The 13,372-nt window shown below is 51.7% G+C and overlaps 1 protein-coding gene across 2 annotated transcripts; it reads left to right on the forward strand.

Annotated features, from left to right (window-relative positions):
* Positions 1 to 8,407: 8,407 nt before the first annotated feature.
* Positions 8,408 to 12,858, forward strand: TUFM (Tu translation elongation factor, mitochondrial). Of its 2 annotated transcripts, none has more exons than XM_033217951.1 (10): positions 8,408 to 9,217; positions 9,330 to 9,521; positions 9,833 to 9,999; positions 10,258 to 10,362; positions 10,451 to 10,615; positions 10,762 to 10,894; positions 10,979 to 11,083; positions 11,194 to 11,345; positions 11,441 to 11,560; positions 12,142 to 12,858. In XM_033217951.1, exons 1-10 carry the CDS (start codon positions 9,166 to 9,168, stop codon positions 12,313 to 12,315), a joined length of 1,365 nt encoding a protein of 454 aa, XP_033073842.1. In that variant the 5' UTR covers positions 8,408 to 9,165; the 3' UTR covers positions 12,316 to 12,858. The 2 variants fall into 2 exon arrangements, with proteins under 2 accessions (XP_033073842.1, XP_033073843.1); XM_033217952.1 differs by having other exon boundaries at positions 10,979 to 10,999; positions 12,142 to 12,485.
* Positions 12,859 to 13,372: the final 514 nt, after the last annotated feature.

Consider the following 13,372-nt stretch of genomic DNA (forward strand, 5'->3'; position numbering starts at 1 on the left):
CAAGTAGTTGGGACTCCAGGGGTGCACTACCACGCCCAGCTAATTTTTCTACTTCTTGTAGAGACGGGGTCTTGCCATGTTGCCCAGGCTAGTCTCAAACTCTCGGGCTCAAGCAATCCACCCTCCTTGGCCTCCTAAAGTGCTGGGATTACATACAGGCATAAGCCGCCATACTTGGCCTTATTATTTTTTTAATAACAGTTTTATTGAGATATAATTCACCTATCATGATTGAGATACAAATCGCCCATTTAAAGTAGGAACTTGGATTTTATTCCAAGTGCAGTGAGGAGTCATTTAGGGAGGATTCATTTATGGTCAATATTTTATTTATATTATTATTTTTTTTTTTTTATTTTTATTTTTTTTGAGACGGAGTCTCGCTCTGTCGCCCAGGCTGGAGTGCAGTGGCCAGATCTCAGCTCACTGCAAGCTCCGCCTCCCGGTTTTACGCCATTCTCCTGCCTCAGCCTCCCGAGTAGCTGGGACTACAGGCGCCCGCCACCTCGCCCAGCTAGTTTTTTTGTATTTTTTAGTAGAGACGGGGTTTCACCATGTTAGCCAGGATGGTCTCGATCTCCTGACCTCGTGATCCGCCCGTCTCGGCCTCCCAAAGTGCTGGGATTACAGGCTTGAGCCACCGCGCCCGGCCTATTATTATTGTTAAGACAGGATCTTGCCCTGTCACCCATGCTGAAATGCAGTGGTGTGATCACGGCTCATTGCAGCCTGGACTTCCTGGGCTCAAGTGATCCTCCCGCCCCAGCCTTCCACAGAGCTGGAACTACAGGTGCTTGCCACCATGCCCTGCTAATTTTTCAAATTTTTTGTAGAGATGGAGTCTCACTACGTTGCCCACACTAGTCTTGGAACTCCTGGGCTCAAGTTATCTTCCCACCTTGGCCCCACAAAGTGCTGGGACGATACACATTTTAAAGACTGATCTGGCCAGGCGCGGTGACTCAAGCCTGTAATCCCACCATTTTGGGAGGCCGAGACGGGCGGATCACAAGGTCAGGAGATCGAGACCATCCTGGCTAACATGGTGAAACCCCGTCTCTACTAAAAAAATACAAAAAACTAGCTGGGCGTGGTGACGGGCGCTTGTAGTCCCAGCTACTTGGGAGGCTGAGGCAGGAGAATGGTGTAAACCCGGAAGGCGGAGCTTGCAGTGAGTTGAGATCCGGCCACTGCACTCCAGCCTGGGCGACAGAGCGACTCCCTCTCAAAAAAAATAAATAAAAACTGATCTGGATGCTGCATGGAGAATGGATGTGAAAGATACTGGGGGCTGGGCATAATGGTTCACGTCTGAAATCCCAGCATTTTGGGAAGCTAAGGTGGGAGGCTTGCTTGAGCCAGAAATTTGAAATTTGTTTGAGCCCAGAAATTTGAAACTAGCCTGGGCAACATAGGGAGACCCCATCTCTACAAAAAAAAAAAAAAAAAAAGGGGGTGTGTGGGCGCCAGACATGGTGGCTCATGCCTGTAATCTCAGCACTTTGGGGAGGCTGAGGTGGGTGGATCATGAGGTCAGGAGTTCGAGACCAGCCTGGCCAGCATGGTGAAACCTTGTCTGTACTAAAACTACAAAAAATTAGTTGGGCATGGTGGCGCACGCCTGTAGTCCCAGCTACTTGGGAGGCTGAGGCAGAAGAATTGCTTGAACCCGGCAGGCAGAGGTTGCATGTTGCAGTGCCCGACCAATATATGTATTTTTCATTTTTTAATTTTTTTTTTTTTTTTTTTTTTTGAGGCGGAGTCTCGCTCTGTCGCCCAGGCTGGAGTGCAGTGGCCGGATCTCAGCTCACTGCAAGCTCCGCCTCCCGGGTTTACGCCATTCTCCTGCCTCAGCCTCCCAAGTAGCTGGGACTACAGGCGCCCGCCGCCTCGCCCGGCTAGTTTTTTGTATTTTTAGTAGAGACGGGGTTTCACCATGTTCGCCAGGATGGTCTTGATCTCCTGACCTCGTGATCCGCCCGTCTCAGCCTCCCAAAGTGCTGGGATTACAGGCTTGAGCCACCGCGCCCGGCCATTTTTTAATTTTTTTTAGAGTCTTGCTCTGTCGCCCAGGTTGGAGTGCAGTGGCACAATCTCGGCTCACTGTAACCTTAGCCTCCTGGGTTCAAGCGATTCTTCTCCCTCAGCCTCCCGAGTAGCTGGGGCCACAGGTGTGCACCACCACACTCGGCTATTTTTTGTATTTTTAGTAAGACAGAGTTTCACCATGTTGGTCAGATTGGTCTTGAACTCCTGACCTTGTGATCCACCTGCCTCAGCCTCCCAAAGTGCTGGGATTACAGGCATGAGCCACCGTGCCTGGTCTTTTTTTTGAGACGGAATCTCACTCTGTCACCCAGGCCGGAGTGCAGTGATGCGATCTCAGCTCACTGCAAGCTCCGCCTCCTGGGTTCATGCCATTCTCCTGCCTCAGCCTCCTGAGTAGCTGGGACTACAGGCGCCTGCCCCCATGCCCAGCTAATTTTTTGTATTTTTTAGTGGAGGCGGGGTTTCACCATGTTAGCCAGGATGGTCTTGATCCCCTGACTTCGTGATCCGCCTGCCTTGGCCCCCCAAAATGCTGGGATTACAGGCGTGAGCCGCCTGGCCCCAATACATGTAATTTTTTTTAAAAAAGAAGAAGGCCAGGTGCACTGGCTCATGCCTGTAAGTAATCCTAGCACTTTGGGAGGTTGAGGCGGGTGGATCAGAAGGTCAGGAGTTCGAGACCAGCCTGGCCAACACGGTGAAACTCCATCTCTACTAAAAATACGAAAAAATTACCCAGGCGTGGTGGCAGGTGCCTACAATCCCAGCTACTCTGGAGGCTGAGGCAGGAGAACCGCTTGAACCCGGGAGGCAGAGGTTACAGTGAGCCGAGATCATGCCATTGCACTCCAGCCTGGGTGACAGAGCAAGACTTCATCTTGGGAAAAAAAAAGAAGAAGAAAGGCATTGGGAAACAGAACAGAAGCCAGGAGACCCACTGGAGAGCTCCTGAGTCAGTAACCTGGATGAGAGATGATCCCGATTGAACCAGTGTTGACAGAGATAGTGAGACGTGGTCACCCTGAGGATTCCATTTGGAGAATCAGAACTGGGGAGGGGCGTAGGTGTGGGGAGAGGGGAGGGGAGAACAGCGGTGCCCCATGTTCACATGTATAAGGAGAGTGGGAGGAAGTGGAGAGTCCTGTTTTGGATTTTTTTTTTTTTTTTGAGATGGAGTCTTGCTGCGTCGGTAGGCTGGAGTGCAGCAGTGCGACCTTGGCACACTGCAACCTCCACCTCCTAAGTTCGAGCAAGTCTCCTTCCTCAGCCTCCCGAGTAGCTGGGACTACAGGCAAGTGCCACCTGCCCAGCTAATTTTTGTATTTTTTTAGTAGAGACATGTTTCACCATGTTGGCCAGGATGGTCTCAATCACTTGACCTCGTGATCCACACACCTTGGCCTCTCAAAGTGCTGGGATTGCAGGCACCATGTCTGGCCCTTTTATTTTTCAGACGGAGTCTCGCTCTGCCGCCCAGGCTGGAGTGCAGTGGTGTGCTCTCGGCTCACTGTAACCTCTGTCTCCTGGGTTCAAGTGATTCTCCTGTTTCAGCCTCCCAAGTAGCTGGGACTATGGGCGTGTGCCACCACCCCCGGCTAATTTTTTGTATTTTTAGTAGAGATGGGGTTTCACCATGTTAGCCATGATGGTCTGTCTCCTGACCTCGTGATCTGCCCACCTCGGCCTCCCAAAGTTCTGAGATTACAGGCATGAGCCACCACACCTGGCCCTTTTTGTTTTAGAGACATGGTCTGGCACTGTTACACAGGCTGGAGTGCAGTAGTGCTATCATTGCTCACTGCAGCCTCAAATTCCTGGGTTCAAGTGATCATCCTGTCTCAGCCTCCCTAGTAACTGGGATTATACAAGCATGTGCTGCCATATCTGGCTAATTTTTTTATTTTTATGTTTGTAGAGAAAAGGTCTATTTTGCCCAGGCTGGTCTCGAACTCCTGGTCTCAAGCAATAGCAGAAGTGGTTTCAGTGCCCCCAGCAGTAGCTATTACAGATGAGTCTAAATCCTGGCATATAGCGTTTGATGGTAGTGACAGTAGCAGCAGTTTTCTTATCAGGTCAGATCAGTTCTATGGCTTGGAATTATCCAGCTTGCACCACAATTCTGTAAGCTGCCTAATACCCTTAACAAATCCCTCTTCTGCTTAACCCAGCCAATGTAAAATCTGTTATCTGTAAATCAAGACTTCTGACTGAGCCATTCACTAATACAGAGGATGCTACGGTCAACAGCTCTGGAAAAAATTTTCTCCCTTTGGGTTCTTTTCTGAACACCGTGTTTCTCAAACTCTAGCCATTCGTTCACTACCTTCCAAAAAATTTGCCATATATTCATACCACCCATAATAGTTTTTGTTTTATTTTACTTTTGAGACAGAGTCTCGCTCTGTCACCCAGGCTGAGTGCGATGGCATGATATTGGCTTACTGCAACCTCCACCTCCTGGGGTCAAGCAATTCTCCTGCCTCAGCCTCCTGAGTAGCTGAGATTACAGGCGTGCACCATGCCCAGCTAATTTTGTATTTTTAGTAGAGACGGGGTTGCACCATGTTGGCCAGGCTGGTCTCGAACTCCTGGCCTCAAGTGATCCACCCACCTCGACCTCCCAAAGTGCTGGGATTAAGGGAAGAGACCACCCCTCACATTGTCTTATGCCCAATTTCTGCCTCCAAAGAAAGAAGTAAAAACTAAAAGGCAGAAATGAAATCCACAGGCAGACAGCCTGGCACCACATCCTGGGTCTAGCAGTTAAAGATCGACCCCTGACCTAATTGGTTATGTTATCTATAGATTACAGACACTGTACAGAAATGCACTGTGAAAATCCCTATCTTGTTTTGTTGCGATCTAATTACTGGTACATGCAGCCCCCAGTCACGTACCCCCTGCTTGCTCAATCAATCATGACCCTCTCACATGCACCCCCTTAGAGTTGTGAGCCCTTTAAAGGGACAGGAATTGCCCACTCGGGGAGCTCGGCTCTTGAGACAGGAGTCTTGCCGATGCCCACAGCCGAATAAACCCCTTCCTTCTTTAACTAGGTGTCTGAAGAGTTTTGTCTGCAGCTCATCCTGCTACAGGATTATAGGTGTGAGCCATTGCACCCAGTGCACCCATAATATTATCTACCGAACAGTATTCTTTTAAGTTGATTTGTTTTTTAAAACATGATTATTTACTTATGCCAGTTTTTTTTTCAAGCTAATACACATTAAAATAAATATAGCACCACAATGGCCAGGCGCAGTGGCTCACGCCTGTAATCCCAGCACTTTGGGAGGCCCAGGCAGGCAGATCACGAGATCAGGAGATCGAGAGCATCCTGGCTAACCTGGTGAAACCCCGTCTCTACCAAAAACACAAAAAATGAGCCGGGCATTGTGGCAGGCACCTGTAGTCCCAGCTACTCGACAGGAGAATGGAGTGAACCCGGGAGGTGGAGGTTGCAGTGAGTCGAGATCGCACCACTGCACTCCAGCCTGGGCGACAGATAGAGGCTCCGTCTCAAAAAAAAAAAAAAAAAAAAAAAATTATATATATATATATCACCACAAAAACAGAAACCATTAATTCAAATACCACTCCCAAAAGACTCACAACTTGCTAGTGGCCAATAGTGTCTTAGGATAAATTCCTTCTAGGAGTGCAGTGACTTAGGTACAGAGTAGAAGCAAAGAAAACCCTTTTAGGCTGGGCACGGTGGCTCATGCCTGTAATCCCAGTACTTTGAGAGGCCAAGGTGGGCGGGCCGCTTGGGCCCCGGTGTTGGAGACCAGTCTGGCCAACGTGGTGAAACCCCATCTCTACAAAAAACACAAAAATTAGCCAGGCGTGGTGGTGTATGCCTGTAATTCCAGCTACTCGGGAGGTTGAGGTGAGAGGATGGTTTGAGCCTGAGGAGGCTGAAGCTGCAGTGAGCTGTGACTGCCCCACTATGCTCCAGCCTAGGAGACACACAGCAAGGCTCTGCCAAAAAAAACAAAAACAAAAACAAAACTCGTTTATACTACACACGATACCAGCCTTTCCTAAGCAGAGCTGATTGATTGGAGGGCCAGGAGAAGTCTTAGCAAGTTCTTCACTTTATCTGAGCATAAAATGCTAGTTAAATTATATACAGTCTGGCCGGGCATGGCGGCCCACATCTATAATCCCAGCATTTTGGGAGGCCGAGGTGGGCGGATCACTTGAGTTCGGGAGTTCAAGACCAGCCTGGCCAATATGGCGAAACCCCTTCTCTACTAAAAATACAAAAATTAGCTGGGCGTGGTGGCAAGCGCCTGTAATCCCAGCTACTAGGGGCGCTGAGGCAGGAGAATCACTTGAACCCAGCAGATGGAGGTTGCAGTGAGCCAAGATCGTGCCACTGCACTCCAGCTGGGCAAAAGAGTGAGACACTGTCTCAAAAGAAAAAATATATATATATATGCTACAGTGCAGTGTGCACGCTTTTTGGGGTTTAGCGGTGTTGGATTCCTTAATCACCCTGACCATCAGTTTTCATATCTGCAAAATGGGGAAATAATAGATCCTACTACCCAGGGTAGCACTGGGAGCGCTGATGGTGAAACAATATGAATGCCTGAACATCATAAAGCTCTAGTTCAGAGTTTCTCAAACTTCTCTGAGTTTTCATTAAAAAAATTTTTTTTGGAGACAGTCTCGCTGTCACCCAGGGTGGAGTGCAGTATGGCATGATCTCAGCTCACTGCAACCTCCGCCTCCCGGGTGCAAGCAATTATTCTGCCTTAGCCTCCCAAGTAGCTGGGACTACAGGCACACACCGCGAAGTCCAGCTAATTTTTTGTATTTTAGTAGAGACGGGGTTTCACCATGTTGCCCAAGCTGTTCTCGAACTCCTCCTGAACTCAGGCAATCTGCCCACCTCGGCCTCCTAAAGTACTAGGATTACAGGTGTGAGCTACCACGCCCAGCCAAAAAAATTTTATAGAGATGGGGTTTTTCTTGGCCGGGCGTGGTGGCTCACGCCTGTAGTCCCAGCACTTTGGGAGGCCACGATGGGTGGACCACTTGAGGTCAGGAGTTCGAGAGCAGTCTGGCCAACGTGGTGAAACCCCGTCTGTACTAAAAACACTAAAATTAGCTGGGCGTGGTGGCACACGCCTGAAGTCCCAGCTACTCAGGAGGCTGAGGTGGGAGAATTGCTTCAACTCGGGAGGTGGAGGTTGCAGTGAGCCAAGATCGCCTCATTGCACTCCAGCCTGGGCGACAGAGTGAGACTCTGTCTCAAAAAAAAAAAAAAGAGATAGGGTTTTTCTCTGTCACTCAGAGTGGGGTGCAGTGTCACGACCATACCTCACCATAGCCTTGAACTCCTGAGCTCAGGCCATCGTTCTGCCTCAGCCTCCTGAGTAGGAGGGGCTACAGGTGCACGCTACTGTGCCTGGCTAATTTAAAAACTTTTTTTTTTTTTTTTTTTTTTGAGACGGAGTCTCGCTCTGTCGCCCAGGCTGGAGTGCAGTGGCCGGATCTCAGCTCACTGCAAGCTCCACCTCCCGGGTTCACGCCATTCTCCTGCCTCAGCCTCCCGAGTAGCTGGGACTACAGGCGCCCACCACCTCGCCCGGCTAGTTTTTTTGTATTTTTTAGTAGAGACGGGGTTTCACCGTGTTAGTCAGGATGGTCTCGATCTCCTGACCTCGTGATCCGCCCGTCTCGGCCTCCCAAAGTGCTGGGATTACAGGCTTGAGCCACCGCGCCCGGCCTAAAAACTTTTTTTTGTAGAGATAGTCTCCTAATCTGCCCAGGATGGTCTTGAACTCCTGGCTTCAAACCATCCTCCCACCTCAGCCTCCCAAAGTGCTGGGACTATAGGCATGAGCCACTATGCCCAGCCTCCTCTGAGTTTTGGAAGGGTGTTTGTTACATAGCTTCCCAGTCTGTGCATAGACTCCATGGAATCATATCTCCAGGGGAGGAATTAGGGAATCTTTGAAACAAACACTGTCCACTGAGTCTCAGGATCTGATGAGTTCCGAAACATAAATCAGGGTTAAGCAACCACAATTAACACTTTGGAGTGCCATGTGGAAGCTGCCATGAGATGATGGATGTTGAAGTTAAGGGACATTGACTACCCTTGCACTCATTCATTCAACGTTCACTGCATGCTCCACTCTGTTAGGTGCTGGGGCCACAGACAGAATAAAGCAGACTCAGGCTGCCCTTAAAGGCTCCCCTATCTGGCTCCTCATCTGCAAAATTAGATGGGTGGGGCGATGCCCAAAGGAATTGCTCCTTAGGCTGCTGAGGGGCTACAGGGGTGGGCAGCGAAGCTGTCTGTCTCTTGTGGGCTCTGGCCCTGTGAGGTTTAGCAGTACAGGGTCTCCGCAAGCTGCCTGACCTCACAGGGCCCAACCTTGACTCCTACCCAGTTAATCTCCTCTCAGGGCCAGAGGTCAGGCTCTCCCTATGAAGTGGGTACTACTATTCCCATTTTACAGATTAGAAAACAAAGCCTCAGCGGAGAGAGAGGTCACACTTCACCCCATCCCCGAAAGGCGTCCAGGACCTGGTCCCCTACCTCCAGCTGCGGCAGAAGGGGCCAGATATCTCGCAAGACCCGGGTAGCGAGTCGGACTCCAGAGGACTCGGGGTCTCTCTCTGCCGGGCCCAGTTGGTTCCTGAGCAGTCGGAGCCGCAGCTGCCTCCCCGAGCCCGAGCCCCTCCCTCCGGGTCCGGCCTAGCCCGCCTGACTCCCATGCTGAGCACCTCCACAGCCCGTCGCCCTGACAACTAGTACGCCCATGAGCCTTCGCGGCGCCGGTGCTTTAGGGGACGCTCCCCAGTGCCCCCCACCCGACCGCCAGAGAGAACTACGTTGCCCCTCAGCCCGTGAGGCCCGAGTGGTGGAAACCCTCTCGATCATTCTCCGCCCCCGAGACACCAGCCCCCTCCATGACGTCTTCGACCGCGCGCCAGACGTCGGCGGAGACGGCCATAGACACTGGCGGCTAGAGGGGCCCGGACTTGCCCTCCCAGTCCTTACTTCCGTCGGAAGTGCGTTCCTGCGGCAAGCGCCCTTCCTCTGTTGCACGCTCGGGCTCCTGGGCCTCGTTCCCCGGTTCCCGGGTCGCAAGTATGACCACAATGGCGGCAGCCACCCTGCTGCGCGCGATGCCCCACTTCAGCGGTGAGGGGTCGGGGAGGGCGATGGCGGCCCAGGAACACTTTGGGGGTGTGGGAGGTGGCTGGGTTCGGTCTGACCCCTGCCCTGCCTGACTCCCAAGCTTCGGTCCCGGCAGGTCTCGCCACCGGGACCTTCCTGCTGCAGGGTCTGTTGAGGCCGCTTAAGACTCCGGCATTGCCTCTCTTGTGCCGCGGCCTGGCCGTGGAGGTCAAGAAGACTTACGTGCGCGACAAGCCACATGTGAATGTGGGTACCATCGGCCATGTGGACCACGGCAAGACCACGCTCACTGCAGCCATCACGAAGAGTGAGTGGGGTTGAGGCGTCCAGTAGCGCCCTATCTACTGATGGGACCTGCAGCCAGGGAGGCAAGGCTAGCAGAGTGCCTGCTGGAGGTGTTTACTGTGGCTCCACGAGCAGAGGCTGTACCCTAAAGAAGTCACAGGGCAGACCCTTAAGGCCCCCTAACATTTCGTTCTGACCCACAGTTCTCTCTGCTAGAAGAGTTAGAGATTGGAGGAGGTTATGTATTTAGGTGGGAGGGTTCAGGGGCGTGGTCTAAGCTCTGCCTCTAGCACTGAAACTGTAGCTGAGAAGTGTGTTCTCTTCCTCCTTTAGTTCTAGCCGAGGGAGGTGGGGCTAAATTCAAGAAGTACGAGGAGATTGACAATGCCCCGGAGGAGCGAGCTCGGGGTATCACCATCAATGCGGCCCATGTGGAATATAGCACTGCCGCCCGCCACTACGCCCACACAGACTGCCCGGGTCATGCAGATTATGTTAAGGTGAGGGTTGCTGCGACACTGGAGACAGGGCCAGAAGCTGCCTCTTGTCAGGATAAATGTTAGGCTTGTGGGGAGGAGATTAAAATATTCAGTGTTTGAATATGAGATGGCAGGTTTGTGGCCATGGCCACTCAGAATGGGTGATGAGGAGATAATAGAGAAAGGTGGGCCTGAGATTCTAACTGCTACACTTGCCTAGATGGATGTGGACTGAAGAGCTCATTGAACTTGGCTGTTTCCTCTCCTCCTCCTCCCCAGAATATGATCACAGGCACTGCACCCCTTGACGGCTGCATCCTAGTTGTAGCAGCCAATGACGGCCCCATGCCCCAGACCCGAGAGCACTTACTACTGGCCAGACAGGTACTCAGAGCCTGGGTAAAGGTGCAGAGGGGAAGAGTGGGGAGTTGGGCCCCTCTGGATACTGTCCCTGTCTCTCTGCTGTCTACAGATTGGGGTGGAGCATGTGGTGGTGTATGTGAACAAGGCTGATGCTGTCCAGGACTCTGAGATGGTGGAGCTGGTGGAGCTGGAGATCCGGGAGCTGCTCACCGAGTTTGGCTATAAAGGGGAGGAGACCCCAGTCATCGTAGGCTCTGCTCTCTGTGCCCTTGAGGTGAAGGCCGGGTCAGGCAGGGTGGCTGCTGCAGAGGGTGGGGCTAGATGGGCACCCAGAGCTCTGCTTTGTGTCTGGGAAGTGGCTCTTGATAATCGAGGGGAGTAGAATTGGGATTTCAGAGTCCTGTCGCTTCCCCTCAACAGGGTCGGGACCCTGAATTAGGCCTGAAGTCTGTGCAGAAGCTGCTGGATGCTGTGGACACTTACATCCCAGTGCCCACCCGGGACCTGGAGAAGCCTTTCCTGCTGCCTGTAGAGGGGGTGTTCTCCGTCCCTGGTGAGGACTCTGCCTGTTCCCACGCACTCTCTCTAGCAGCAGCCTAGCTCGGGATCCCTGATGTCCTGTCTTATTGCCTCTCAGGCCGTGGCACTGTGGTGACAGGTACGCTAGAGCGTGGCATTTTAAAGAAGGGAGACGAGTGTGAGCTCCTAGGACACAGCAAGAACATCCGCACTGTGGTGACAGGTACGGGAAGCCTGACTGCAGGGTGGCCTTACCCCAGCAGATCCCTTGTGCCTTCCCTCCATCTCACATTCACCTTCCTTCTCCCCACTCCTTTTCCCCTTCCCTCCTAGGCATTGAGATGTTCCATAAGAACCTGGAGAGGGCCGAGGCCGGAGATAACCTCGGGGCCCTGGTTCGAGGCTTGAAGCGGGAGGACTTGCGGCGGGGCCTGGTCATGGTCAAGCCGGGTTCCATCAAGCCCCACCAGAAGGTGGAGGCCCAGGTGAGGGCTCCAGGTGACGGTGGGCAGAGCTGAGCCAAGCTGTCCCCAGCATTCCAGCCGAGCCCATCTCACCCTCATTGCTCACTCTCCTCCAGGTTTACATCCTCAGCAAGGAGGAAGGTGGCCGCCACAAGCCCTTTGTGTCCCACTTCATGCCTGTCATGTTCTCCCTGACTTGGGACATGGCCTGTCGGGTTATCCTACCCCCAGAGAAGGTACGGTGGGTGGGAGGAATGTAGGGTGGAGGGAGCACTTTTTATATCACCTTTGCTTCACTCATAGTTCCAAAGATACACTGTGACAACCCAAGTGACTTTATTTCCTTAGGTGGAAAGGGGCTGCTTGCCACTGCTAGAGAAGGGGCATGGCCCATGGACTTAGGGGTGGGAGTCCTCATCCAGTGTGCCCTAAGCTGAAGCAGGTTAAAAGCTTAGCTCTGCCAGCATGTACCCACAGAAAGATTTCCTAGAAAAGGTCTCTTCTTTCTGAGAGTTTCACTATATATGAAAGCTCAGGAAGTCCTGTGACCAAGAAACCTTCATAACTCACAACTTCTAGACATTTTTTTCTCAAGAACATACCATAGTAACACTCATCACTGGTCTCTTTCATGTTTTCCTGTTTCAATATGCTGTTTGCATCTGCCTGACAGCCTGGGATGGATGACGCTGTCCCCAGGCAGAACCATTCCCCTGCTGCATTCTCCCATGACTCTTAACCTCCGAGGTACCCAAAAAAAACTTAAGGAATGAAGGCATCCTGGAGGCCACGCATGATCCTTCTCTTCCTACTCTAGGAGCTTGCCATGCCAGGGGAGGACCTGAAGTTCAACCTAATCTTGCGGCAGCCAATGATCTTGGAGAAAGGCCAGCGTTTCACCCTGCGAGATGGCAACCGGACTATTGGCACCGGTCTAGTCACCGACACGCTGGCCATGACTGAGGAGGAGAAGAACATCAAGTGGGGTTGAGTGCAGACCTCTGCTCAGCTTCCCTTGCGTTTAAGTCCTATTCTAGCCAGGGCTCCCTCATGACACAGGCTGCAACCCAGCAGAGGGCAGCTAGGTGGACATTTCCCCTGGTTGAAAAGGTTGGCCTGCCTGACTGGGGAGGTCAGTAAACTTCTGTGAATAGTAAGCCAGCCTGTGTCCTGTGTCCTTTGTGTGAATTGGAGAGGATAGGGGAGGACAAAAAGGGTGTTGAACCCCAGACAGATGTGGAGCTTGTGAGATCCCAGAGCAATTTTAACGGAGAAATCAAGTCCAGTGAGCTTAGTGATTGCCTAGACACGGTAGGATACCGTTGAATAGCCTCCTGGGAGATACTGGGAAAGAATGTTCTATCACTCTGGAGCCAGTATGGCCTCAGCTCAGGCGCCAAACCCACCTTGTTTCCTCGGAATACTAAGTGAATGTCTAGTGTCCATTCACGTTCTATGGGAATGGGGACCGGACAGGTATATCTCAGATGCTGTAGGTTTGCTTCCAGACCACCACAATAAAGCAGGTCACAAATTTTTTGGTTTCTCAGTGAAGTTATGTTTATATTATAGTTGACCCTTGAACAATGCAGGGGTTAGGGGTGCCAGCCCCCCTCCATGTAGCCACAAATCTACATATAGTTTGTTTTTGAGATGTTGCCAGCTTTGCACAGTGGCAGTATCATAGCCAATGACTCCATGATGACTTGAAATATAATCAGCATTGGCAATTTTCGACGGTCTCTATGGGGAGGCTGAACAAAGGGAAAAAAGGAAATACAGGGTCTCACTGTCACCCAGGCTGGGTGTGCGGTGGCACCATCCTAGCTCATTGCAGCCTCAGACTCCTGGGCTCAACCTTGGTCTTCCAAACTGCTGGGATTAGAGGTGTAAACTACCGTGTCCAGCTCCTGACATATAACTTGACTACCCCAAAACGTAACTAGTAACCTGCTGCCAGCCAGAAGCCTCACTGATAGCATGCAAAAGCATACTTTGTGTGTTATAAGTATTATATACTGTATTCTTCAAACTAGAGAAAGTGTTAA

Source organism: Trachypithecus francoisi, unplaced genomic scaffold (assembly GCF_009764315.1).
Source record: "Trachypithecus francoisi isolate TF-2019V2 unplaced genomic scaffold, Tfra_2.0 Lachesis_group10, whole genome shotgun sequence".
NCBI lineage: Eukaryota > Metazoa > Chordata > Mammalia > Primates > Cercopithecidae > Trachypithecus > Trachypithecus francoisi.

Coding starts and splice junctions, on each gene's coding strand:
- TUFM (XM_033217951.1), top strand. CDS start 9,166: ATGACCACAATGGCGGCAGCCACCCTGCTGCGCGCGATGCCCCACTTC. Junction 9,522..9,832: donor CACTGCAGCCATCACGAAGA/GTGAGTGGGGTT, acceptor TTCCTCCTTTAG/TTCTAGCCGAGGGAGGTGGG. Junction 11,084..11,193: donor CATCCGCACTGTGGTGACAG/GTACGGGAAGCC, acceptor CTTCCCTCCTAG/GCATTGAGATGTTCCATAAG.